The sequence below is a fragment of the Rhyacophila brunnea genome, unplaced genomic scaffold (genome assembly GCF_057557595.1).
Source record: "Rhyacophila brunnea isolate RB1 unplaced genomic scaffold, BYU_Rbru_1.0 scaffold_2, whole genome shotgun sequence".
NCBI lineage: Eukaryota > Metazoa > Arthropoda > Insecta > Trichoptera > Rhyacophilidae > Rhyacophila > Rhyacophila brunnea.
Genome location: NW_028232859.1, coordinates 6,702,350 through 6,724,826, shown reverse-complemented (window position 1 = coordinate 6,724,826; position 22,477 = coordinate 6,702,350). Strand labels below are relative to the sequence as shown.

General features: G+C 32.0%; 1 protein-coding gene across 2 annotated transcripts; it reads left to right on the top strand.

Annotated features, from left to right (window-relative positions):
• The first annotated feature begins 345 nt into the window (after positions 1 to 345).
• Positions 346 to 17,329, top strand: Smyd3 (SET and MYND domain containing, class 3). Of its 2 annotated transcripts, none has more exons than XM_085947116.1 (10): positions 346 to 413; positions 5,580 to 5,918; positions 6,502 to 6,586; positions 7,993 to 8,149; positions 8,235 to 8,362; positions 9,710 to 9,886; positions 12,267 to 12,366; positions 12,609 to 13,220; positions 15,030 to 15,192; positions 16,442 to 17,329. In XM_085947116.1, the coding sequence occupies exons 2-10, from the start codon at positions 5,797 to 5,799 to the stop codon at positions 16,656 to 16,658; spliced, it is 1,761 nt and encodes a 586-aa protein (XP_085803242.1). In that variant the 5' UTR covers positions 346 to 413; positions 5,580 to 5,796; the 3' UTR covers positions 16,659 to 17,329. The 2 variants fall into 2 exon arrangements, with proteins under 2 accessions (XP_085803242.1, XP_085803241.1); XM_085947115.1 differs by having other exon boundaries at positions 391 to 878.
• Positions 17,330 to 22,477: the final 5,148 nt, after the last annotated feature.

The following is a 22,477-nucleotide window of genomic DNA, read 5'->3' as shown; positions in this document are numbered from 1 at the left end:
CAGGAAGGATTTCGAAAATAAAAATAAAACATATTATTTCCATACATTCCCAGAAAGTAATATTAATTAGGTACCTACCTACCTACCTACTCAAATTAAAATTTATGAGATTTGTTTAAATGGACTACTGGTTTACTATTAAAGAGATTGAAAACTTCTTTGTTTTCTATTCATTTTTATTTTCTTTTTATCCATTCTTGAATAATACAGCAACCATGAGATATACAAAGAAATTGTAAAAAAAAAATCTTGAAATAGCTGATTTGTTTTTTGTCTATAATAAATAATTGCCGTTTTTCATAGACAAACTTAGTCAACATTCATTTGAAGAAAATGTGAAATAATGATACAATTGGTTGTACTGCATTGTTGACAGCAGCTGTCAAAGTCAAAACAAAAATAAATAATACTAGGTACATACAAAGTGAAATACGCATGTTTTTGTGACGTCTGCTACCGAATATACATATACTTGACCCTATTTATAGTTCAAATCTGTACGTCGGTTATCACGCTACGCCCGACTATTTTTATTTTCGACTGTATCCAAAAATAATAACAGCGTATTCTCGAATATGCCTGGTTAAATTCGGCGTCGAACAGGTGGAAGAAGACCCACCGAACGACCGAACTGCACGTTAAACATGTTTTCTCTCGCTCAAACCCACCTTTTGCACTGCACCGAATACGCCAGCAATAATATCTTGGCATCTTGTAAAGCATTTTATACCACATCATAATATTGTTTAGCTTTCACAGTGAAGTCCATTACCGCCGTCGACAGATTTACTGCAGCGATTTACATACAATACGACTATTGATTCGATATTCAAAATTAAAATTGGTGTCGAATGATTACCTGTACTGTTCTACCTGTGGTCAGCATTTAATTTTATATTTATTTATCATAACACATTAGCAACAAATGTACCATTTTGAATTAAAATTTCATTACAACCGTGGCCTGTGACATAACAATATATTAATTGCATATGATTTTTTTCAATTAAAAACTATTTAAGTGACAATGGATAATGACAGGGTCTTGTGGAAATTAAGCTTTTTGTATTATTTTATTGGTGCTATAATTACAATAACACCGAATTTTTAAAATATAACGTGATGTTTTTTTTAATTTTCAAGATTTTTTTGAATATCAAAGTAATCTAATTATAGTCCAACTTCCAAATAGGTATATTGCGCAAATAATGTGCCAGGTCAACTATTTCTGAATTTCTATTCATGTTTTACCTATCATATTATGATCTTTATCAAAATTAATTGATTTAGGTAATTGCCATCATTAATTATTTAAATTTTATATAAAAGTTCTTTTAGTACTTAATAACTTAAGTGTATATTGTATTATTAACTTTCACTATGACTATTTCTTGGTGGCAAAAAACATAGTTTAAAAAAATAACAACGCAATTTTATTATATTACTATGTTTAAAGTATTTTTATTTATACACATACCTAATTTGGAACACCTCTGACACATGTCTATTAGAAAATATTTTTTGAAAAAATGTCATTACCGAGCGGGATTTGAACCCGCATCCATTGCTTCAACTTGCTTTACCAACTAAGACATCCACCTCATACGTAATCATAACGAAATTAACCAATAGCAGGGTGACTGAAGTGTTATCAAATTTCGTTAATATTGGCAAACAGCTTTTATTTTGTGGTTTGAATCAAGTTATTAACATCTCTATACATTTTACTTTCAACCTAATTAGGTACATATTCTAATAAATTTTACATATTACATCTACGATCAAGTCACAACATTTAAGAATGTAGCATTCGTTATTTAATATTAATAATTTCTTCCGAGTTATATAATATGTTCCAAATAGATGCTGTGGATGTGGTATATACCTTAATTATAATTATTCTAACATATTCATAATATGATACTATAAGTATACATAAACCCAATAAATAAATAAATTCAAAGGGTTACTTGACACTTCTCATTATGAGAGAAAATGTGGTGTGATGTAAGACTTCACTATTGGGTGATATTTTTTCAATTGTTCACCATTATTCCAAAACCTGACAAATGTCAGTAACACTACATTCATTTGTTTTGAATATCTGTCATCGAATATTTAGTAGAAATAATGTAGGTATTTCAAAATTGAAACATCCACCCGGTTTGTCAAAAACTGTTATAATTACGTTGCCGTAGATGTCAAGGGAGTCAAGCCACAAATTTGGCGAAAATGAGTAAAGTACACAAAAGCATTTTAAAATCATCAAAGATGCAGTGGTCAATGGATTTAAGCCACAAAACTCTTTTGACTACATTTTTTGTACATTTCAATAGTGGTCAAGAGATATAACACACATAACTTCTAAGATACTATTTTTATTAGTTATTTGTACAAAATAATAAAAAGATAATACCACAAAGTATATTCTATGTTGAAAGTTTCACTGTTATATCTTTAAAAACAAAAAAGTTCAATAAAAAAATGTTTTTTTTTTTGTCACACAAAATCTTTGAGTGCCTGTTTCTTAGCATTATAATTTTGTGGACTGGCTCCCTTGACATCTACGGCGACGATTATTTGAAAATACCGCTTTATAGAAACGTGCTTTAGAAGAGGATGCCCGATCTCAAAAGACACCGCACGTCAATGGTTCCAAATCATATGATATATTCGATAACGAATGCTATATTCTTATGACTTATTTATTTATAAATTTAATATAAGTAATAAGCAAACATAATAATAATTTGCGTTATTATTCCTTTGAATTATTTTGGAGTATTACTATTATTTATGAGTCAATATTATAATATGTAAGTTTCAAAAATTTATCAGTTATGGTTATTGACATCCATTTTTCGTAAAAAATAAAATTTATTAATACAAACCTCTACTCTGTGGAGGCCCATATGATCCTATTAGGATCGGACATGGTCGAAAGAAGAACTCAAACCTCTTTCATAGTCTGTGTACAGAAAACTATACAATTACACTCTCTTACTACAACTAGTCATCGTGAAATTTTGTCTTGTTGAAATAAGTGCAGTAACACTATCTTTGATCACATATAATGAAAGAGTTCTATGATGTTGCTGTAATATTGGTAATATGATATAAATGTTGATATCATCAACCTTTAAATCCAGATAAGTACAGGTATTCCTCGACTTACAACCGAGATACGTTCTTACGCTTCGGTCCTAACTTGAGTCGGTTGTAAGCTGAAGAATCCCTGTAATGTACCTGTTCACTTGTTGCCAATGTTTATATGTCACTAAATATCTAAAACGCTCTCTAGATGTTCTACTTTTGTCGGATTATATTTGTCTACGGATATCACAACGAAATTGGGGGTTGCTTTCAGACTATTCAATTTTGTCAATTGATGCTTGGTTCTTGAACAGAACAGACATAACCATGCCTTCTATTTTTATCCAAAAATTTTTGGATTACTCTAGCACAGGGTTGGCGAACCTTTTTACGAATGCGTGCCAAAATTTCTGAACTATTATTATTCGACTGACTGACGTGCTGGGTAGTCTTTCTTGTGGAAAAAAATAGTTTGATTAATTCTATTAAAAAAGATGCCACCCACAGAACATATCACACATATAGCTCTATCACTTTTTTCAATTACGTCATATATTTCAGTCCACCAAACACTGAAACTGAACTTTGAAACCAAGTTTTTGTTTCTTACTTGGCACAGCCATTTTAGTGTGTAGAAATGATATTGTCTGTTACTGTATTACTTAGTTTGGTTCTTTACACACAAATTGACATTAGAATTGCTCCAATCAGATAAGGCATTCTCTCGCTACAGTGGTCTCAAGCATTGTAAATCGATCAAAATCAGAGCCACCCCCGCCGCCTGATAAGGTGTGTGCGATAATATTATATGTAACGCAGAAATCCTAACGACTGATCTATGCAATTATATATTTACATTAACCTGTTCTATGCCAGGAGGTATTAGTATGGCCATATACGGAGGGCCGCGATTTTCTTTGAAAAAATAAACCTTAGTAAACATACTTTTTTCGGCATTATATTAATACTATATCATATAAACTTACCAAATTAATACACGATGTGTCCATTTACGCCGTCATTTATCGAAATAAACCAAACTTAATGTTTCACAAAACGTCAGGGTTATCACAACACTTACACAGTAGAGATGAGAACGTGATTATGTATGAGAAATAATTCTACAATATGCAGCTTCATATGCACTGGGAATCAAAACATCTTGTTCCTCTTCATCAAAATCACTGTCATCCGATTCAACAGTGAGGCTTTTTAGGCATTTTCTGATGTACTTTGTGTGCTTCCATTTTGATTAGAAAGAAGATAAAAATTTTTATATGTAAAAAGGTTCAAATATCCAATAAAAATCCAAAAAAATCCAATAAAAATATATAATAAAAAAAGTCAAATAAGTTAAACACTATGCGAATAAAATAAATCCCGACACTAATATCTTATAAAATAAACAATTACCGACACAACACAGATTACAAAGGTTTAAAAACTACGAAATCGTACCCGTAAATTACGAATAAAAATGCAAAAAGTTTAAAAGTAATTATTATAAAACTATCATAAAAGAAATGAATAATAAAGTGAAAATATTTCAGCCGCGAAACCGAATTAGATACGTCAAATACGACTACGAATATTCAACTGGTATGTATTCCAAGATGTGTGACTCCTATTGAGTATTAGTGTATATTCAGGAATCACAGTATTCCCCGTTTCTCGTATGCATAAGCGACCCATAATTTCGATTGCATCTACTATAAGTAAACGGGAATCCCGGCGTTTGATTTGATAAATATCGGATCCGTAGCAAAACCCTACTAGCGACACGTTTCGGTAACCCAAGAAAGGTTTGTTTAAAATTGATGTTTCGTTGATGATAATATAGAAAATTACAAATGTAAGTATTACACCATGATCCTAAGAGATGTCGCTGTCTGGGCAATGCGATTGAATTATTCAAAACATTGACCTCGGCCGATATATTGCGTTTCAAGTGGAGCGTCTTTGCACGCGCATTTTGCATAGCTGGCCCTCTGTTCACGGAATAGAAAAGCGTGCTAAGACGCTGGCGGCACTTATCCGGTTAAACGTCATGCTTATTCTTGAATAGTATTTACCTGCTATTTTTATACAATGCGATCTGTCATTTATTATTATAGGTATTTTTTTTCTTCAAAATAAAACATTCACATGCCATGCAAAATCATCTCCCACTAGTGGCACACATGCAATAGGTTCGCCATCACTGCTCTAGCAGCTGCATTAGCTTTTTACATAATGTAGTGGAAAGAAATGGTTAATGGTACAAAAAAATGTATCCAACACATACTTGCTTACATCGAGGTTTAATCATGGCTGATGAAAAACCACCTAACAATGCTGCGTACGTGTCTCGTTTGCGTTGGTACGCTTGTACATCACCTACAGACGTCTCGATGCCAACCAAATTGAAGCCAATGAAATCGGAACATCTAGAGCGCTTTTAAAATCTAAAACTGTATAATTTACAGCAATTTATTTTTAATTTTCAGCCTGAAATGACAACTGGATTAAAAAATCTCGCATTCTCAAGCAATAATCATAACAAACATTAATTTCATAAATATACCCATAACATTCAATACTCAAAATTTAATGAAATAATGAAGTGAAAGTAAACATATCTAACGACCATTAAAACACTGTATTGTATACTTTGTATGTTTACTATTTCAACACAAACAACTTTATCGTGTTCAACTATCCGTCATGAAGAATTACGCAAACGGTGGACCAATAAAGGCGGGAACAACAATTCTTGAGGAGAAACCATTTGTTTTTATTTTATCGTCAAAAGAGCAACAATTGAGATGTGACCATTGTTTCGTCAAGTAAGTGTATGCTGTCATCGTTAATAGTAATATGTCTTTTTCAAGAGATGAGTGCTCTATCGGTATGTTCATATTTTTGATTAGAATTACAAATTTTGTTATTTCAGAGAGATAGGTGTTTAACAATTTTATGTCTTACTAAACACGTGTTTTTACACAATAACTTTCATTTACAGTGAAACCCATTTTACGTTGCGGAAAATGCAAATTCGGGGTATTAAAAAACTAAATTTAGTTGTTATTAAAATCCATGAACAAACAAAATTAAATAAATGCCCACAATGACCGATCGGCTAACGGGTCGGCTTATAATGTTGTGTGTTCCAGGCTCAAATCCTGGGTCTGGCAAATACATATATGTTAAAAATCTGTTAATACAAACCTCCACCCTGTGGAGGCCCATAATATTTATGATCTTATTAGGATCGGACATTGTCAAAAGAAAGATTATCATTTTGCTACTGGACTTCCCTCATGTGTGATTTGTAACAAATTTTTCCTACTTATCTAAAAAATTTTGTTTAGATGTAGAACCTCATTTTTGCAAAGCCACTTAAATTATGTTCTTCTTTTTGTCGAACAGGGGTAAGGTTTTGAAGTGTTCGGGGTGTCAACGGATTCATTACTGTGGAAGATCTTGTCAAAAGGATGCGTGGACTGATCACAAGGCAAGTCACTTAATATATTTTTTTTTTTAAATAAAACTTTATTGAACATTCTTTGAGCAGTCATCCCACAATTGACATATGTTGTGTATTGATAGATCATAGACATTATAATTAATTATATAACACTAATGGCTTGTTGGGGCAATGGCCTCAATCTAAATGTTATAACTAAGCTTAAAATAGTACTTCTATATATAAATACTATATTCTTAGTGTACGTGAAGGTACTATCTAGGAATTGTAGGCTCGTTTAGCCTTTGTTTTTTTTTTATATATAAATTTCATTTTTGCCCTCATGTCATAAACTCAGGTCTTCAGTTAAATCCATTGTTAACTGAAATAGGTTCAATGTTTTTTGCATTATTTCAAATATAATGCTGAATTGTATATAGGTAATACGAAATGCCATATTTTCGCCTTAAAATTGATTTTTCGGTACAAGTTGGTTTTACTGGAAGCGCCAATTTTCATAGCCGATTTCGGCAAAATTCATGAAATCAAGAATGATTACCTAACCTAAAAAATAATCCAGTTTATCGGCTATTTTCAAAATTTGTTTGCTGCTGGCTTCCACTAAATAGACAGGAACAGATTTTTCTAGTATTCATTTTTAAAGAAATTAAGATTTTGGTGCAGTTGTATTTCATTTTTCTTAACCTTATCTCTGCCAGCCAATTTTTTTCCAGCTATTTTCGGAATAAAATAAATCTTTTAAAAAATATGAAATAGGAACGGAATGATAAATATTTGTGAAAACTTACCAACATAACATGTTTATAGAGTTTATCGTGAATATTTTCACACTAAAATGATAAATATTGTTTAGAAAATATACATAGAATGTTTATTCAGAAGTTATGACGTTTACAAGAACCCGCGAGTTATTTCGTCCGTGGCCTGACGCAATATGCATGCTTTGGCGAGTTAATTCATCCGTGGCACGGATCAGTTTAATGCATCAATAACAATAACTATTATTTTCTCTGTAGACATAAAAATATATTGTTTTAAATGACCAGAAAACTACAATATGAAGAACCTTTAATATAAATTAAAATATTTGAAGCAGATAATGCCATTGTGCCATTCAGAATATTTAATAAAAGAGAGATAATTATCTCAATTTGACGTGTCCCTAAGATTTATTGTTTCAAAAATCAGTTGGGAATGGCTAATATCCAAAATATCTAACCATAGTTTACAATTCAAAATCAATCTGATTTCTTTGTATGTATTTGAATATAAAAAAAAGGTATTCCTTCAAACCATGCATGTCACACTTTTTTCTAAATTGTAACTTATGTAGAGACAGCCCATGACCTAACGTAATGTTAATAACGTTGGTAGTAATTAAAAATGTCAACCATTTTGTTGTGTATGATAATAATGTAATCTTAATTGGACAGGAGGAATGCAAAGGATATAAAAAAATATATCCTCGCGTGCCACCCGATGCGGCAAGACTATTGGCCAGGCTGATAAGAAAACTTGCCAAAGGTGGAGGCTTTACCAGGGGTCATTATACTGAGAAATCTTTCAGAGTATGGAAGGACCTAATGTCCCGTAAGTATTATTTATTGTCTTTTTTGTGTTCGGTCAAAAATAAGCTGTCAGATAATTATGTAATTAAAACCTCTGTTTATTATAGACTATCAGGATCTGAAAATTGACAACCGGCGTATGGAACATTTCACTTCATTGTGTGCTGTTCTTTTTGAATTCCTCACCGACTGTACTCTACCCAACTCTGTCGAACTCATGGGAATCTACGGGAGGGTAGGTCTTACATAAAATATTATATATTTGTAGAATTAAAATATTTTTTTATAAAGATGAGTTAAGATATCTGTTTAACCTGTACACTGCGCTTGAAATGTAAACATGCGCAAACGAATCGAGTCGATGTTACGATGAGAAATTTATTAAACACAACCAAAATTGGTTGGAATCAAATTTTCCTGCAGTTAATTAATACATTATAATATAATTGGCGCGAGTCAAAAGAATTAGTTACACGACACATGTCTTGATGACTTTGGTAAACAGTATTAAAATCTTAATTTGAATTTAAAAAAATCTTAGTGAGTTGGAAATTTCTTATGAAAATCTCTAATGTGGGTAGCAAATTGTATCTTTTTCATTTGGCTGTACAATGCAGTGTGGATCAATGCCGCCACACTAAGAGGTTTTGTAACTTTACGAGAAATGGGTGTTAGCCAATTGCTTAATCCATTAGGCCCATGCTCTTAGTTCAAACACATTGAATTTCGCCAGACCCGAGATTCGAACCCGAGACCCTCAACTTGCCAAGCGGATACAAAACCATTCTACCATCACCAGCGATGCAACTAGTATCTTTTAATTATTAATGTTTTTCTACTTTTAATATTTTGACCAAACAGCACACAGGTTTTGAAACAAAATATTACATGTTGTTGTAGACTGAGACTGGGTAAAAAAATTCTATTTAATATTTTTTAAAACAATTTTAATTTTATAAAATAAAAAATATGTATATATAATAATAATACGTATATTTTCATAAGTATGTGTAAATACAAATTTATTTTATAAATACATAATATAATATAATATAATGTAATATTTTTATTAGTGGCTTCCAGTTTTTCAACATTTGGCAAATACGTAGTTGTCTTAAGTCGAACACAGGAATCAAGATTCTCTGGTGGTAATCGATTTCGCCGAGTATTCTGGACACATTTCATTTGAGAAAATGTTTGCACACAAGAATATGTTGAACCAAATGCTGATAGTAGAACAAATAATGCAATTTTTTTTAAGCATGAAAAGTTTTGTAGTAATGGCGCACAGGATAATGATATTGCATATATATATCGTTTTATTTGTTATCAAGTTTGCTGATGAAGATCTTTAAATTTCTTTGTCCATAGAACTGAACATTTGAATTCAATGTATTCTAATTCCAGATTATTTATTCTAAAAAATAATAATTTGAAAAAAATATTATCATATTTTCTTAGCGGGTAACTCAAAATGTCGTAGTGGGTAATTCAATCACTCGCATGTAGTAGGTTTCCGCCCACTGTATAGATGTTGCAAACTTCGTTTTTATTATTATTATTATAATTATTATTATTATAGATGTGTATCAATAGTTTCGCCATCTTGGATCCTGAAATGTTATCTGTGGGAACTGGCCTCTATTTAGGAGTTTCGATTCTTGACCATTCGTGCGAACCTAATGCCGTTGCAATTTTTGATGGTACCACCATTAACATAAGAACCCTGGTCGATATGCCCACTCTTGACTTCTCTAAGGTATTTATTATTCCTAATAATATATAGTTAATAATAATCAACGTAATATAAAAAGAAAAAATTTTAATTAACTTAAAAAAAAAAAAGGTGTGTGTACTTATGTACGCGCGTTAGAAGTTATACTTATTTGGCGTAACAAAACAAAAACAAAACTTGTGATAAACTAGATTCTTTGACTAGCTCTTAATTATCTTGTTAAATTACACACTCAAGAAAAAGGACCGCTTATTGGAACGCCGTTGGTTTATTTCTATACACTTTAACTTATATTACTAATGGTTTCTCGTTGTTTTTATTTTTTTAGTACCAACTGTCACTCTTACCTTTAATCGTTTGTTTACGTAAGGAATTGCAAATGGCCGACAATAATAAATTCGCTGCCTAGTAGTGCGTTCGGCTGATAACCGAACAATCGGTGGTTCGAATCCAATCGAGTGCGTTTTTTTTCGTGTGAAAAAATAAATTATGTGTGACCATGTCACACGCCAAAAATACACTCTGATCTGATTTCCCAAACGCGCCGAAAGAAGTATAACTTGAAAAACAACAATCAATATTTTTTTATTTTGTTAAACGAGACACAGTAATTCTGCAACTGCCTTTATACATAATTTATACGATATCACATCATAATACTATGTCTACTTGCCTACTCTAGTAGATAAAAAGGAATTATTAGAAAATATCTATCATTAATGACAGTGTCTGTTTCATACGTAATGAGTTTGTGTGAGGTCTGGAATCCTCCTTCATAAATTTTTATGATTTGTCTCGATGATCATACAGCTATTTCTGTCAGGTTTTTCCTTATATTATAGAACTATCATCTCAGACCATCCCCTCTCCTCATTTACAAATTGTACAGCATCTCTTCCTGTTTCCTGCATTTTTTACTGTTATATTTATTTTTAGTTATTAATGTGATATTGATCTTTGATTTGAATTTAATTTAATCATTATTGTTATGTGGATGCATTACATGTTATTTATTATCAATACTGTTTTATTGAGTGACTTAAATAACTATGGTGGGCACAAGTCCTCCAGATGGTTTCTCCTGTCCCATGGTTCTTAAATTTGGGTATCATTAAAGTTTCGAGGAAAATAACCGTAAATGTGAAATGTATCATTTTCGATTATTACCAATTAATTATAAAAAAACCAAATGAGGTAACGAAATTAAAAGTAAATTATACCTACCTATTTTATTAAAAATTCAGCTTTATAATTTATTGCAACAAGGACATTAATTTGTTTAACATCCGTGTAGTGCAGGGTTGGCGAACCTTTTTACGTACACGTGCCAAAATTAAAAAATATTAATTCATATTATAAATATTATTTTTTGACTGTCTGACGTGCCGAGCAATTTTTCAAGTAGTTCGAGCAGGAAGAAAATAAAAAAATAGTTATTCTATTAAAAAAGTTTAAAAAATATAAGTAAATTCCGCGGTGGGCCACAGTCGGCTCATTTTTCCATAAACGGTTCATTTTTTTAGATGAGAATTCCGCAGTGTGCCGCAAGCTGCTCGTTTTTTTAGACAGATATTTCCGCGGTGGGCCACAAACGGCTCATTTTTTTTAGGAAAGAATTCCACGGTGGGCCACAGTCGGCTCATTTTTTTTGGCAAATTGTCAAAGTACAAAAATAATCATCAGTTTACTTATAACACACATCATGAATTTCGTCGTTACCATTTGCAGTCGATTGATAAATATTATTGGTAAAAATATTATTAAAAACAGAATGAAATATGCATTTTTAATATTATATAATATATAATTAGGTAGATATTTGTACAAAAACATATTTTTTAAATTATTATTAAATTATAATTATTTTTCTCTTCAACATAAAACATTCGCGTGCCATGCAAAATCATCTCGTGCCATAGGTTCGTAATTCCTGGTGTAGTGTATAGCATGATTGGCCATTTATACATATAATAATTTTCTCATAATACGAGATATACGGAATGAGCTGATGGCTATGGAAAGGAGACAGGTGACGTAAGAGGTACCAAGAAAATGGTAGTTATAAAAACGTTCAAACATGTGGCCTAGTCATCGGAAGACTCAACAGTCAAACATTCATTGGATTAATTTTTGGAATACTTTAGAGTAGATAAGAAAATACATGGAGAGAATGACATCCGCTGTTGTTTTGCAAGACTGGCACAAATCGTAGTTGTACCACTGATTGTATTTTTAATTATATATTGATTGCCTGTTGCCCTCAACCAAATACCTATATTGAATAAAATTATAGGTTTCTAATAATATTACTCCAACATGTATTGCTGCTACTTATGAATGGTAGAATTTAGATTACACATTAAATTTATTAGCCATAAACTAATTTTCTTGTATTTTTTTTTAGGTTTTCATATCTTACATAGATCTTTTAAATACTCCTTTTGAGAGACAAACAGAACTTTTAAATACATATTATTTTTTGTGCCAATGTGAGAGGTGTGTAGGTGAGTAATTTATTTATGTAATTATTATTTTTCTATTTAACTATCTGTTATATTATAAAAAAATGTATAGACTTTATTCATTGATCTATTAATTGTTACGTTATAATTACCATTTTAGTCAGTGGTTAAAGTGCAAATATGAGAAGAGTAATTATTAGTTTTACTTTAAATTTGTGAAATATAACCAGAATGTGGTCTTCTCATTTTATTTTGTTTAATATTTTTGATATCTATATTCATAGATAGTCGACAGATATCATTAATGCACGCAGCCCAGTGTCCGAATTTGAAATGTGACTATCCCGTTCAAATCCCGTGGAGGGAGAACATCAAACTATTTATTTCTCCGCCAGATTGTGCTGTCGATGCTCATAACAGCTCTGATTCTGAAGAGGAAGTTCGCAAGAAAAACTCTGACAGCTTTCAAAAAATGCTAGAAGACACCCGACAGCTATCAGTGCACAGTGAAAGCGCATATGATTCGGTCCATAATAGATCAGTAGATAGTTATGACAAGAAATCTTTAAATGGAGTCAACGGTTCAAATGGTGTTGAAAGAGCAAGCAACGGTTCACCCGGTACCAACAATGGCATTAAAAACCATTTTGATGATAAAAAAGAAAATGATCACTCTGACAGTGCAAAATGTTCTAAAATGGGTATCGAAGAAGGTTTTAATGGTTTGTCATTGACTGGTAATCATTCCAAGAGATGCGAGAATCTGGAAAATGGGCGCCTTTTACAATGCCCCAAATGTGATACAGTAGTTAGTGAGGATTTTGTGAAAAGGTTCAAGGAGGCCATGGATTTCACTCAATTGCATTTGCAGAATATGAAAGAGAAATCATTTACATGTATCCTTTTTAATTTTTGTTCTCAATATCTAATTAACTCGTCTCCCACAACAGTCTATGAATATATTATATTGTTATTTACCGTTTAATTCTTAACATAAGTTGAATTTTCATATTTTTCTTTTCTTATTGCTTGGGTACATCAAAAAGTTGTTTGAGCTACTAAAAATTCACCTTCCCTCACGCATCATTAATGACATGGGTTAAAGCAGTGGTTTTCAAACTTTATGTTACTACGCCTCCCTTTAAAAAAATCTAATCCTGGAGACTCCCCCCCCTTTATTTCATGAACTAATAATACAGACACCTTTTTAAATAATCAAAAATGTACTAATATAAAAATAAAAAAATAACAAGATTTTACTATTTATATTAAATGTGTAAAATAAAATAATTAATAGTAGCGCCGCGATTTTTTTTACTATTAGAGTAAATTTGTGATGTGTGTTAATCTCACTCGCCGGGCCCCCAGGCCCAAGCCCTGTCAACCCCCACCCCCTGGGCCATGGATTCTATATCCACACGAACTTTGTAAAATCGAGATCTTTTATTTAAATAAAAATGTGAAAAGTGCATTAGCAAACTCAGTAAATATATTTTTGTTTGCATCAATATATCTGGCGCAGTAATCATTTAAAAGTGGAAACATGACGAACTTTCTTTTTTAATATTATTCTTAATTTTTTTTCAAATTTCCACCAAATAGACAAGTTTAACAACAAAGTTATCGTTCCTAAACAAATTTGCCTCAAATTTCAATATTATGATTTGACCCTTTTATTTCATTTTTTCACGAGATAGCCAGCGCGCTTCACAATAGTATAGAACTAATGTATTATAAAATTAGCCTCCATATCTTCAGACAGGTTTGCAAACAACCTTTTATAGGACTTTTTATGCAGTTTATAACTAGCGGCCGTTTTGTAAACTATGCATTTGCAAACTGCAAACCTGTGGCTACATTTTTGTTAAACTTTTCGCGCCTCCCAGTTTGGATATCGCTGGTTTAATGCAACAGCAATAATTAAAAATTTTGTTATCCTTTCTATTATGGAGAAAACCAATACATAATTCATCCTTGGCTTGGATCTTTCATAGCTCGATTTTATGCATACGACAATGCGAAGCGATAGCATAAATATAGCCACTGGATCTCGAAGTTCCGGTGCTCGGGACTTGGGGTTTTGCATGGAGCTTGCTGACCTTGGAACACATAGTTATATCTCAGCTCTGGCAAATTCACATGTTGATTGTCAATGTGTGTTTGGACCCAGAGTATGGATCTAATAAGTTGAGCAAGTGTCTAATATCCATTTCTCGTTAAAACAAAAATCTGTTAATATAATCTCCACACTGCGCTGACGTATATGATCTTCTTAGGATCGAACATGGTAAAAAAATATATATTAATGCTTTCCACGCGGACGGTATACCAGTTGTACACTAATTAATTGGCCATTCGATATAATAAATGTCTGTCCAACAAGTTAATAAAAAAAATTGCTTCCAGTGTACTTCACGGAATATGAGCCTAAAGTATTAGGGTAACAACCTCTGTAACATGTTTTCATAGTGAGATAGGGGTTTAAGATTCGAATTCTGTTGGTTGGATGAAATACACTTGTTGTTTCATCAATCAATGTCTCTGGATCCAGGATATAAGCATGTTTGTAATGTTCTACCTTTCCTCTCCTCCATCAACATTCCACAAATAGAGATCTAGTGAATGCTTTTCAATGAATCCCCTTTTAAAAACATTCAGCTATGCTATATAATTGAAATGGTATTTTCTTACTATACAAAATTCAGATGTGGATGTATGTCGAGCATGCCTCGAAAAACAACAGGATATTCTGCATCCACTCTCGCTCTATCACGTACAAACCTTAGATTTAGCAATGGATGGGTGCATACAGTATGAATTTTGGGAACAGGGTAAACAATACGCCAAACTGTTATTACCAGGATTTAAGTAAGTTTCCATTAGAATTAGAAAATATACATTGCTTTCAGAATACAACGTCATTGTCATCAACAAAACAACTGACTGTCAATCTTAAGCTGCAACCGGGAAATGTCTCTCTCTCTGTCAACCGCAAACCCTCTCTACTGCTCTTGCACCAAGGATGCCGTGTCTCTATCTATACAGTCTAACTACCTCAGTTTAGGTTTTCAGATGCTTCTGAATGCTTTTAGATATTTTCCATGTGAGCATGTTGATCAGGAGTAGCAGGCACACATTTTTCAAGAAATAAAACTATAAACAATTTTACAAATATAAATAAATAGGAATATGATAGAGAACTTTGCTTCATTCATTAGCCTTATTCCCAAATACATTGAAAAAACCTTCTGTGTGGACTGAGCCTAGTGAAAGATGTGATTGAATCTCACTACAGTCGAACTTGGTTATTACGAGGAAAATGGGACCGACTGAATTTGCTTGTTATAAGCGTTACTCGTTATATCAGAGAATAGGTATTTTTAAATGAGCGGTCACGTCACACAAAAAGTCGAAAATAAAAAATCTGAAAACCATCGTAAAAATCCCCGAAACAAGCATGGCATTCATAAACTACAAAAGAAGTTGTTTATTGTACCTACTGACTTCACAAATCTTGGATTTTTTACTTAATTCAACCATATGGGTGGATACTTTTTCAAATTGTCGGCGAAAACACCGATAGGTACTTAGACACTTAACTAGTGTCATAAACGTAATGCGAACCCGGTGGCATCCTGTCCGGTCTTATTGCTTAGGGTTGAAATGTTTTTAAATGATCAACACATTAACAGTTTTAAGAAAAATTTTGATGATGTTTTAGCTCGGTATATCCAATAAGTTGCTCGTTATAACAGTGAACAAATGTATGGAGAAAATCATAAACTAAAATGTCAATGAATATTTCCTCATTACATCCGAGATCTCGCTATATCCGTGATCGTAATAACCGAGATCGACCGTATCTATATTCAAGGTTTTTCCAAGTTAAATACATGAATTCCTCGACTTGACAATGTTCCTTTGAAGTGGACAAAACTGGTCCTGATTATTATTAAACTAAATGGAATTTATTTTAATTAATAAAGTTACATAAAAAATTTCTTACCTATAGGGAAACCAGAAAAACCCTACAGTGTAATTATGACCAAATTATAACATTACTTAACCTTAGAAGTATTTGAGCGATTTTCAAAACGGTTTCCTAACATCATTCCAGGAATTATTACGGGTTACGGCATCCGTTGTACGGTCTTCTCTTTGTGAAACTCGGCAAACTTCAACTGTTTGCGGGAGAGTCCCGTGATGCGCTCATCTCTCTACGATCTGCAGCAGACATTTTGAAGATCACCCACGGCCCGCACAGCGCGCTCTGGAGAGACAGCTTGGCTCCTCTCATGAGACAGGCCGAGGCCGAAGCCAGAATGATGGACTGATAGACCTAAGCTCAGCTATGATACTGTCTCTTGGTTAACTTTACTTTAATAAATACCAACTACTTTCAAATTTTTCTACTTCTGCTCACTTTTTTATTACAAATCTTATTAGAATTACGTGTTGAATTTAACCAAAAGTTTTATTGAAACTGCATTACTGTTTTTACAAAATAATCTTTAAGGGCTTTAAGGGTTTCATATTCAATTGTTATTATAAATCTATTTAGTGTTTTGAAATGCCATAATCGATATTTGGTTAAAATCTGGACCAATAAAAGAATGACCAGTCAGTGAAATAAAACCAAAGGATGTGAAGCCAATTTTAAAGTACGACCAATGGGTGCATAATTATACTATTCTCTTTTCTCTGTTTTATATCTATTTAATATTTCAATGAGATGTCATTTGTCTCATATATTGTATAAAATTTAATAACACTCAATCTAATATAACAAATTTTTATCGGTAAATGAAAAATTATGCTCTTAAAGATGCTTTTATAGGATAGGTAGTAATAAAAAACTATTTTTATCCTTATAAGGAAATATTGTTTGTGTTTATTTGTCATCTTATTAAAAATTGTACAATATAGTATAAAAAATAACAAACTTTTAATAACATTGTTCCCTAATCTAATTTCTTATCAATAAAGTGTTTATTTACATTCATTATTTTATTGTTTTTATTTCATTACACCTATGACTTGATGAAAGCATAATATTCGACAAGAACAACAATGTGCTCACGCTGACAGTTCTAGTTAAGGTACATACTGAACAAAAATTTTTTTTTCAAAAAAATGTAAGTATTGATTAACTGCTACGGATATCCTAATCTACATCAAAAGCTATCCGTTTGATCATTACAACCATGACACGGGACAATGAAAGTACCACTCTGACAAAACTAGTGTAGCAGACCCAATGTGTCACACGATAGGATCACTCATCTCAAACTGAGTCGTATTCAGTTCCATGTGATCAGTGCATATGAGATATATAAGTTCGAACGGCTAGCTTTGTTCTTATTCATTTATTTTTAATTTAACAGTAATATCAGATAGAAGTGGAAAAAAAATTATATTAATTCAAAAATACACTGAAGTATTTCATATTCCTGCAGTCATTCCCCATTGATTTTAAAATCTTTATATTAAAGGTGTGTGGAGTAGGCTCTTGTTTGAAAACAAACATGTTTACTTTGTTTTTTTTATCTGTAGTTATTAAGCATGATATTATCCCTGGTGAATTAATGGGACCATTTTTTGTTAAACTTAACACTAAGTAGTTAATAAAACATTATTTTTTCGTTTTGTTTTCCATTTAAATGGAAGGTTTAACACCAGGAGACATGACCAATTTAAACTTTTTCATACATTATATTTGATGATGCTGTTGACGATGGGGCAGTGAGATATGTCCCGAAATACCAAACTGGCTGCCTATATTATCCAAAAAAATGTTTTTTTTATCCGATTATTTATAGACGATAAAATTTTTCAAGTAATAGTAAAATTGAGTAATATGTCGATTCTTTACGCTGAATCAATATGCCAACCGAGCGCAATCATATTTCGCATCATGTTGGCTGCCGCTTGAGACTTGGCCTCTCTTTTAGTCCGGCCTCGGCCGTAGACAATATATCCCAAGAAAGAACACTGCATTTTAAATATATTCCCATTTGGCGATATAGACGGTCGGAGAAAATTGTATCGAGGTAATTGTATTTGACTCTTGACACAGATGTCTTGTAACTTCTGTATGGGGTTTGCACCAAAATCGCAGTCTTTTATTTTCGCCAATAATCGGGTATCCACAGCTGATTGAACATAGGCATTATTAGGACAATATATTTTAGTTTTCGCAGAATTCTTATGTTTAGAGTTGCCGGGTGAAGATTTCACATTACTATTGGAATCAACGTGATTGTCCTTAAAACTTTTTTCAGGCTTCACTTGACTACCGGGTGCGCCTTTATTGGATCCAATACGTTTAAAAATTTTCGTTCTTATCTTCGGTTCCGTACTAGTAATAGATTTATCAGTTACAACTGGCTTAGGTTCACGAATGGAAGATGACCGTTTTTCCGATTCCTCAGTTCTGATTATTGCAGTACTCTGTTTTACACAGTTTTCGGATATAAGAATCTTATTTGGTTCCACATCAGCAATGGCCAAAGAACTCATTTCAGTTTCCACACAGTTTTTGGGTAGTTTATGAGTTATCTTAGATTTCTTTGTGTTCATTGAGATCTTGACTGGGTTGAATTTGTTGACGAGATTTCGTGCACACTTTTCAACGGCTTCTTCTTCACACCGGCCTTTACCGATGGCGACTAAGTTCAATGCAGTTACTCGAAAACAATAATTAGGTTCACGGTCAATAAAAACGGTGCTAAAGAGTTCATACTTTGGATTTTCGTGACCTATCGATGTTGTCATGTTCTGAAGTATTTGTTTAGAAGTTTGTAATGGTGTTGTTTCCATTTTTAATTTTGATTTGTTAATTAGATTTTCAGTGTGTGAAGATGAAGAGTCTTCTGCCTCGTCCTCACATGTTGATGCCGATTCCTCCAACACTGGATGGGTTGTTTCCAGATCCAATTGTTCCATATTGACAGTCAGGTTATTTGCTGTTGTTGGTTCTCGTTGATTGTTTCAATGCTGCAGGATAGTTGATGCTAATTATGCCAGTTTTATTGCTTCATATTATTTTTAATTAATAATTTTAACATCACATGGTGAGAAGCATAATACAAAAATAAGCCACATTTTATAGGCATGAAATTCAGCAATTTTTATTTCCAATGCAAGATAATATGCTATTTTTCATTAAATATATACAGTTTTACTTATTATTTGCTAAGTTTTTATAAGTTATGTTTATCACTTCTATGATTGAACAATACATGTCATTCTACTATAATCGAATGTACTAAATTTAATTGAAATCCATAGTTATTTAATTTTAGTGGTAAAAACTGAGACGATAAATATAATTATACGATAATTTTAAACAAAAACTTTTATTACAACACTAGGTACAACAACAAAAAATATAAATATTGACATTTCAATGACCTCACAAATTTTAGTTCTGTTTCAGTCAATTTAGTCTATGGATTAAAGTGTTGCCATCTTCTTGTCAAGGAATTATAAAGGTTCGTATCATTCAACCTGAATTGAACAAATCAAATGACACGTTGGATTTATTGGATTTGGGACCGTTTGGTAGAATGTCCACGGAAACGCTTTTCTGACGTTTGACAGATCGTCAGAATCGGTTTCACGTTTCATGTCAAACCATTTCTGATGGTCCGAGAACGGTTTGATTTTCAATCATACACTGAACCCAACGTCAAATCTCAAACCATTTCCGGTGTATTTTCTACTGATACAATTTGTACGTATATTGCTATGGTTTGAAAAACGAACCTATAGTACGTGGCAGTGTTACCATCTTCTCAAAGTGGAATTATAGTACAGAGCTTCCAAAATTATAGTATTTGGGGAAAACATAATAGCACGCGTTGACATCTTCTGTTAAAAATATACCAGGTTTTTTGATTCTCAGAAAAAAAATAACGGAGAATTTGAGAAACTCCGAGACCCTTTTTATTTAAGTACCACTTCCGTCCAAAAATGCTTACTGAAGAATTTAAGAAATTTCATTTTATACCAAATTCAAGGAATTTATTTTTTTACATTTTTCGAGCATTTTTTTCCAAGTTCTCCAAATATTCTTATACTGCGAAATTCGAAATTATAGCACTTATCACCAATTTATCGAACGGAAATATCTAAATTTTAGTACTTTTTAGATATTTTTTCCGATATTCAAAATTATCATAAAGTACTATGCCTGTTTTATATCGTACATAGTACGCGGACCAAAATTATAGTACAAATACTATAATTATAGTACAGTTGGCAGCACTGGTACGCGGTCCAAAAAATATACCTACCTACCTACAATAATTTTTAATTTTGATTTTTCGAAAAATGTAAAATAGTAAATAAAATATTCTATAATGTTTTGTCAAATATTATGCAAAAATAATAGGTATGATTTATGTTCGTTAAGTAGGATATTCCAAAGAAATACCGTGAAAACTGGTAACATTGCCTTTCCATGGTAACTTTACCCAGAAGATTTAGTCGGACAAAATAGTGATTTTACCCGACAAGGCATCTTCAAATAAAGTCGACCAATTAATATCTATGGCAAAATATATTTGTTTACTTGCTACACTGATACCATTTTCCCGCTAACTTCATTTAAAGCCAAATATCCTACTCTGAAGTAAACTACTGTTTTGGTGTCCGTCTGGTCTTGTGTCAAACTAGTATATAGTATATTAGTCTATGTGTCAAACTTTTGATTATACATCTAAAATATGGAAGTCAGGTGAGTAAAATGTTGAATATATAACTGAGATCACAATTACCATTGAATTATTGCATTGTTCGATGGTATAGCCTATATTTTCTTCTTGGGCAATCTTACCAATAGTTCCAAAGCACTATGCTGGACGCCCTTTCCTGCCGAAAAAGAATGTTAGGTTAGGGTTATCAAAAAACCATCCTTGTTGATGCCAACTATATATTTTTAAGTAATAGTGCAATAATGTAGATTGGTTAGCCAATGTTTGTGAATGTGTTTGCAATGAATTAGATTCTACTGTTTACTTTATTTATGCTTTATTTTCCGAATGGAAGTCATAACACCGGCCGTGAATAAGATGAAAAGAGAACGCAGAAAACTAGGAGCGAGACCATAAAATAACTAAAACTCTGAAACGCTGTGTATTGCAACGGAACTGGTTGCAAGTAAAAAGATGACGTCCCGTGATACAGAAACACAATTATTCAGAATCTCCGTAAAACTATTCTAAATTTATAGTCAATACGCCGAAAGAAATCATACATGTTATGACAGTAATAGTAGAGAACAATCAGACGATTCAACAGAAGATGAGCTAGAATTTTATTGTTAACAGATGAGGAATTTAATGACAGTGACGCAGTTGATAAAAATGAGGAATGCTTAGTAAAAATATGCAATTCTTATAGTATTTAGCCTGAGATGTATGCATTGGTAAAGTTTTTAACTGTCAAAAGCGAAAAATTCAATATGGGTCAAATTTTAAAAGTTGCCGAAAACAGTGCAACAGCAAATTTTTTAAGAAAGAAGCCAAATACTGACATTTTTTGGCCTATTGAAATATTGTCTATTGAAATTTCTATTGGTCTATTGAAATTTCAAACAAACATGTCAAACACAGAAAAGAAAATAAATAGAACTCCGATCTCCTATTCTACAAACGTTTGAAAGTGAAGCAGGATTTTAGTAGTGTGAGTAAATGTGTGGACGCAAAAAAAATGACCTTCGTAGCACGCACAGAGCCGCATTATTGATGACTACTTTCAGTAGAAAGACTTAATACGAAACATATTTTAAATACTTACATATTACTAATATTAGTGTTTTAACGCGTTTTTAAATTAACATACATACTTATTAATTTCACACACAATTAGGAATATACTTTCTAGAAATTAAAAAAAGGATATTAATTTGGTTTTTTAGAAAGTATATTTATATGAAATGAATGAACATAAATAACACATTGTACAGAATAATTATGAAAAATATTAAATATAATTATAAAAATCCCATTCAACTTATACGTCACATAATATATAAGATTAAGTAATAACAAGATAAGTACAGCAATATTTACATACAACAGGTAATTCTATATAGGTATAACATTAATCGCATTTATAATAATATATTAACAGAAAGCATACATTTTGT